General features: G+C 43.4%; 1 protein-coding gene across 5 annotated transcripts in view; it reads left to right on the top strand.

Annotated features, from left to right (window-relative positions):
• The window catches only part of B3galnt1 (beta-1,3-N-acetylgalactosaminyltransferase 1 (globoside blood group)), a 26,698-nt gene extending 21,466 nt beyond the window's left edge, over nt 1-5,232 (top strand). For 2 of the 5 annotated variants that reach the window (XM_029474783.1, XM_029474784.1), the window contains one exon: nt 3,174-4,990. In XM_029474783.1, coding sequence (XP_029330643.1) covers nt 3,208-4,203 — 996 coding nt within the window. In that variant the 5' untranslated portion in view covers nt 3,174-3,207 and the 3' untranslated portion in view covers nt 4,204-4,990. Of the gene's footprint in view, nt 1-761; nt 804-880; nt 922-3,173 lie in introns of those variants that run through there. The other 3 variants (XM_021158856.2, XR_003836154.1, XM_021158855.2) reach the window with 3 other exon arrangements.
• Nucleotides 5,233-6,788: the final 1,556 nt, after the last annotated feature.

Below are 6,788 nucleotides of genomic sequence, written 5' to 3'. Positions count from 1 at the left end.
GGTGTGTGTGTGTGTGTGTGTGTGTGTGTGTGTGTGTGTGTGTGTGTGTTTGTATGTGTATTTAGTATTTTTACCTTAGGTTTGCAAGTATGAAAGTGTAGCTCATGTGTGCAGTCACCACAGAGACCAGAAGAGGGCATCAGGTCCTCTGGACCTGGAGTTACAAATGGTTGTGAGCCATGCAGAGGTGGTGGGGCAAAACCCGGGTCCCCTGAAAAAAAAAAAAAACAGTGGGTGCTATTAATCCCTGTGCTATCTCTCACCTCTCTCTCTCTCTCTCTCTCTCTCTGTGTGTGTGTGTGTGTATACACATATAATATATATCTTACACATTTTTAAAAGCAGAATACTATGTTTATCCTTATTCCTATGGAACAAAGTTTTTCATTTATAATGTCTTTTGCAGGCAGGTCTGTGTGTGTCTGTGTGTGTGTGTGTAGAGGTCAACATCAGACTTTCAGTTTTCTCCATAGTTTTTGAGACATGCTCTCTCACTGAACCTAGAGCTCACCAATTTGGTTAGACTGGTGGCTAGCAAGTTCCAGGAATCCACTTGTCTTTACCTAGCTATCCTGTGCCCCAGTGGTGTTACAGGCATGTGGCACCATTCCTGGCATCTATATGAATGCTGAAAATCTGAACATGGGTCTCTATGCTTGCATGGCACACATTTTATCAACTGAGTCATCTCCTCAACCTACCACCTTGTCATTTTCTTTAACAAAGATTTTATTTATTTTATGTATGTGAACACACTGTAGCTATCTTCAGATCCAACAGAAGAGTGCATCAGATCCCATTACAGATGGTTGTGAGCCACCATGTGGTTGTTGGGAATTGAACTTAGGACCTCTGGAAGAGCAATCAGTGCTTTCAACCACTGAGCCATCTCTCCAGCCCCCACCTTGTCATTTTTACCTGGTATGTTAATTGTAATTTCACTTTGTATGTGTGCACTTGTTCATGTGAGTGTTTGTGGGGAGGCAGGTGTTGGTGTGTATGTGTATGAAAGCCGAGGGTGACGTCAGGTGTCTTCCTCAGTCATTTTCTACTTCATTTTTTCCCCCAGGAATTTTGTTTGATTTTGATTTTGTAGGACTGGGGAGTGGTCGCTCCCCAGCGACCTTGGGAGCTCAGCAAGCCATCTGCCACTGAATTACAGCATTGCCTTCCACATTACTTTTTTGAGACTTTGTCTCTCACTGAGTCTAGCGCTCACTGATGACCAGCCAACAAACGCCAGAGATCCTCAGATCTCTGCCTCCTCAGGGACGGGATGGTGGGAACGTGCAGCTTGAGGACCCTGCTCGCATGTGTGCGGCTTCTGTTTGCACGCCAAGCACTTAACCAGCTGAGCTGTCATCTGACTACCGCCTCTACCATAGCCTTCAACACCTCATGCCGTGCTGGTCCCCAACCGTGAAATGATTACTTTTGCTACTTCATATCTGTAATCTTGCTGCCGTTAGCATTTGTGATGTAATCACAATCAATGTTTTCCAATAGTCTCAAGTGACCCTTGAGACTCCCCAGGGGTTGTGGCCCACAAGTTGAGAATCTGGCTCTGGCTCCATGGGGAAACTATTTTTGTTCTTGCCTTTTTCTTTTCTTGTAGCTGTGATTAGAGTCCTCAGTATGACTTCATAGTCTCCTACTTTACCTTTGCGTCTTGCATTCCATTCCTTCTTAGTTTCCTTCATATTAAAATAGATCCTCAACAGCCAGGCGCAGTGGCACATGCCTTTGATCCCAGCACTCTGGAGCTGAAGGCAGAGGAGAGGCAGGCACAGGTGGATCCTGAGTCCTAGTATTTTTGAAAATATTCTTTATATTTCATGTGAATACTCTAAAATCCACTTATAAAATAGGTGCAGTAAAACCCACCTCTCTGAGCAAGGTGTACTGGTGCTAGCGGGTAAGACTACTGTGTGATATCTGCCGATCCAAATGAGCTTTTCCAAGCATCCCCAGGCTTGAAAGGATATGTATGAAATTAATTGGGAATATTAATTGAGAGCAATGTTTGACTTATAGATGGTCACACCTCTGGTGGAAAGCCAGGACAGGCTAACGCTTGGGCTCCCAACCTCTAACATAGGGTCACCTCCACTTAGTGGGACTTGGCACTGCGCAGGCACAAAATCCAGTGTTTTTGCTTTGTTTTTATTACAAAGCAAGACAGGAAATCCAAACCATCGCATTTGTAATCTAGTGATCCAGAAGGTAAGAGGAAGTTCTTCTGGTGACTCCAAACACATAAGCGCTGACTTGGTCAGCACATCCTTGTGGATGCCTTGCTCTGCATGTGTGCATAGAGAATTGACTGGCTTTTATCACTCTGTCTTTTCAGAGGAGGCTCATGTGCATCATGTTTATTGCCCCATATTTTAGTCAGTAACATGAAGAAATTATGGGAAACAAAATTTCAAGTAATAAGTGAACAAATCCTGTTGAATGACAGCTGTAATTTCACCTCAGAGGTTTCCTAGTGATAGGCTTTTTAAATAATGGGTTTTTTCCGGTATTATAAAGGACCCCCATTTTCTGATTATTTTTTATAGGATAAATTGGCACCGGTGGTGTTGCTCATGTTGGACTGTCCAGAAATCCCACATAGAGTACATTTAGAAGACAAGTGCTTACTTAGTGCAGCATAGTGGCCAGGATACGGAATCAGCTGGAGACTCAGTGATGAAGGAGAGGATAAAAGCAAAGTGGTTATCTACAAGAGGGGCTATTATCCAGCTATCAGAGGTTAGAATCCTGGCATTTGATGCAACTTAAATGGAATAAAATGAGCCCAGCACAAAGACAGAGATTTCATGTTCTTACTTGTTTGTGGAATATTTTTAGCTTCCATCTTTCTTCCTTTTTTTTCCTTCCCATCTTTCTTTTTACTTTTTATTTTTGAAACAAGGTCTATCTTAGTCACTTCGGCTGGTCTTGAACTTGTGATCTTCTTGCCAAATCCTCCCAAGTAGCTAGGATTACAGTTATTCATATAGAATGAGAGGTGTTGTTTGAAAATGATTCCTGGATCATTTTTAACCTGGGTCTTGATGTGCACGTCTGCATGGTGGTCTATTTGTGTGCATTAAATGACTGTATGACATCAACTGATGAGTTGAAGTTCAGGTGGTGGACACTCACCCAGCCTTTGCTCTATCTTGTAGAACCTGTGCCTTCTGAACTTCTCTGCTGCTGTGGATGGCCCCGGCTGTCTTGACTGCCCTTCCCAATAGGATGTCACTGAGGTCCCTCAAATGGAGCCTGCTGCTGCTGTCCCTGCTGAGCTTCCTGGTGATATGGTACCTCAGCCTCCCCCACTACAATGTGATCGAGCGCGTCAACTGGATGTACTTCTATGAGTATGAGCCAATTTACAGACAAGACTTTCGATTTACGCTCCGCGAACACTCGAACTGTTCTCATCAGAACCCATTTCTGGTCATCCTGGTGACCTCGCGCCCCTCAGATGTGAAAGCCAGACAAGCCATTAGAGTTACTTGGGGTGAGAAAAAGTCCTGGTGGGGATATGAGGTGCTCACATTTTTCTTACTAGGCCAGCAGGCTGAAAGGGAAGACAAAACGTTAGCCCTGTCCTTGGAGGATGAGCACGTTCTCTATGGTGATATTATACGGCAAGACTTTCTAGACACATATAATAACTTGACCTTGAAAACCATTATGGCTTTCAGGTGGGTAATGGAGTTTTGCCCCAATGCCAAGTATGTCATGAAAACAGACACTGATGTTTTCATCAACACTGGCAATTTAGTCAAGTATCTTTTAAACCTAAACCACTCAGAGAAGTTTTTCACGGGCTATCCTCTAATTGATAGCTATTCCTATAGAGGATTTTTCCATAAAAACCATATTTCATACCAAGAGTACCCTTTCAAGGTGTTCCCTCCCTACTGCAGTGGGCTGGGCTACATTATGTCTGGCGACCTGGTGCCCAGGGTCTACGAGATGATGAGTCACGTGAAGCCCATCAAGTTTGAAGACGTTTATGTTGGCATCTGTTTGAATTTGTTAAAAGTGGACATTCATATTCCAGAAGACACAAACCTTTTCTTTCTGTACAGAATCCACTTGGATGTATGTCAGCTCAGACGCGTGATTGCAGCCCATGGCTTTTCTTCCAAGGAGATCATCACATTCTGGCAGGTGATGCTGAGGAACACCACATGCCATTACTAAGCCCATCCATCACCCATCAGGCAAGGGAGGAAGGACACTGTAGACAGGGTCAGAGTTAGCACTGTGGGAAACTCGGGAAGTTGAGCGTGCTGGCTTGCCTGGGCTGAAACTCATGGAGCATCCCTAGACAGGAGCTCCAAGGCCTGAACTTACAGCGATTGCTTTCACGGAATTTACCTCGGGTCCTTTAAAGGTGACAGAGGAGTCAAACATAATGCAAACGAAGAGTTTTGCTAACCAAATCAAAGGGTCAGACAGTCTGGATGGCTCAGGCTGTAGATTAGAATTTCTTAAGATTTCCCTGAAAGAAAAACTAACTAGTCCACAGCCAGAATACAGTGTGGAGTTGTATGTATTAGATAGTATAGTCACATAATGGTTCAGTGTGTATCTAAGTGGTTATTATGAAAAGATATATATACATATATATATATATTTCTTGTAAAAAGCTTTACAGAGTTATATTGAAAACACTCATTTGTATTGTTTTCATTTGCAAGGTACTCAATGATATGGTATGTAAGAGTTATCAAATCAAGTATTATTTAATGTCATTTCAATTTTCTAAGTGTTTAAAGATTATGGTGGTTTCAGTATTATATGATGAATTGCCTTTCACATTTGAGCTTTGTTTTATTCACCACTGATCAGTTTAATTAATGTGACGTTAATGTGACATCATAGGTTATTATTGACTGTCTGTAATCTGTTGAACTCTGTTGCACTGTAAACATATGGAGAATTAAAGCAAGAAAATTCAAGCTTTGTATAGTTTTTTAAAAACGTAGTCAGTGTTTCTAGATGTCACTTCATCCGTCTCATTCTCCTCCAAAGGATTTGGAGATCATAAGAACTTCAGACAGGGCCTTTCCTAACGGCACAGAAGGCTGAGACGGACGGTCTTGGTGTTTACTATCACAGTGTGGAAGCTGGAAAGGGGAAGTGGAAGATCCAGGTTATATGTTAACCCTCCCAGTGTGTGTTTTCTACTGAGTAATCAATTTGTCAGTAAAGGATTTTTAAAAAGCAGAAAGGCCACCATGGAGTTGGGAGTCTGAGGCAGAGCCTGACTGAAGTCTGTGCTTTCACACTGCTGGTGCTTCCTTGTGGAAGTTCCCAGAAGCAGAAGAGGACTCCTCTTCCCCAGGTTCCAGGGGCTATGCAGCTTTCTCAGAGAGTTGATTAAGAACAGGTAACTCCTTTCTTATTAATTATCTGGCAATAAGTGTTCAAACCTTCCTCAGAAAATACAGCCTCAGGAGCGGCAGTCAGCTCCTGCGATAGGTGATTTCTAACTCCACATGGAAACTGCAGTGCTGCGACGGTCCCTCGAGTGAGCACGTGCCCTGTGCCCTGTACCCTGCACTCAAGTGCCTTTCTTTAAGACTGCTGGAGGTAGTGGTTTTTTTTTTTTAATGAATGTATTTGATCAGTTTTTGGAGAGGTTTGGGATATTAAGAAATCAAAAGAAAAATTTTAAGAGAGAACTTTTAAAAATAAAATAAATTATTCTGCAGTCTAAGTCTCAGAAAAGCCAGACCCAGAGTTGACTCCAAATAAAGATTTTTTTTCCCCTAAAGATCTGTAAAGTGATTATGAAAGGTGGTCAGATCTATTAAACATATGTTAATTGCATGTCTCATAACTTTAAGCTTTTTGGGTGGTAAATACATTATATTATTAAAATCACAGCTTCTGAGCTGGTGAGAGGGCCCTGCAGGTAAAGGCATTTGCCATTGAGCCTAATGACCTAAACTTGACCCCCAGAACCCACAAAACAGAAGAGAGAACTGACTCCTGCAAGTGGTTTTGACCTTGACACGTGCGCCATGGCACACACATGCCCCATGGCACACACATGCCCCATGGCACACACATGCCCTGATACCTTCTCAGTAAATAGATACCCGTTCAAAAACCAAGCAAAAAAACCACACCACCATCTCTTTGGGCTATCTGAACGAACAGCTTTTAAAACTTCAGCCAAAGCAAAGTTTAATGCTAGACCCTGCCATTTGGGCTGCTGCGGCCTGTAGCAGCCCCACCATTCCAGAGCTGATACATGCCTGCCTTCCTGTCTCCTTTGTTCATCCTCCGGCACTGCGTCTGGCTCCTGCCACACTGGTTAGCTCCAGTGAGATGATGCTGCAGTTGCTCCCAAGGCTCAGGACTGCAATTGAAGACCACTGTACTCCTAGTTCACGTTGCTTGCCAGCAGTTGCCTGGTACCCTGTGCCAAGTGTCATCTCATGCCAGGGCATAGGTTCAAATGCAGTGGCCATCTGAAATACAGCATTCTTCCAGAGAAAAGGCAAAGAAACAAAAACAAAAACAGAAACTTTACTGATGGAAATGGTAAGCTGGACGCAGTGAAGAAACCACCGTTAAGGCAGCTCCATGGCTGGGGGAGGGTTTTACTGTAGATGACTGAGAGAGAATAGTCCCAGTCACCTGGGAGAGTCGGCCATAACTACCTCTCAGAGACAGACAGAAGACCAGAGAGAGAGGCAGGGAGAGGCAATCACCAGGGCTGTGGGAGCAGAGAAGTTGGCAAAAATTGGTGGGAAAACTGCCAGTTGTATGGG

This window comes from Mus caroli, chromosome 3, assembly GCF_900094665.2.
Source record: "Mus caroli chromosome 3, CAROLI_EIJ_v1.1, whole genome shotgun sequence".
Classification (NCBI taxonomy): Eukaryota; Metazoa; Chordata; class Mammalia; order Rodentia; family Muridae; genus Mus; species Mus caroli.
The sequence above is the reverse complement of the archived record's forward strand: the minus strand, read 5'-3'. Positions and strand labels throughout refer to the sequence as shown.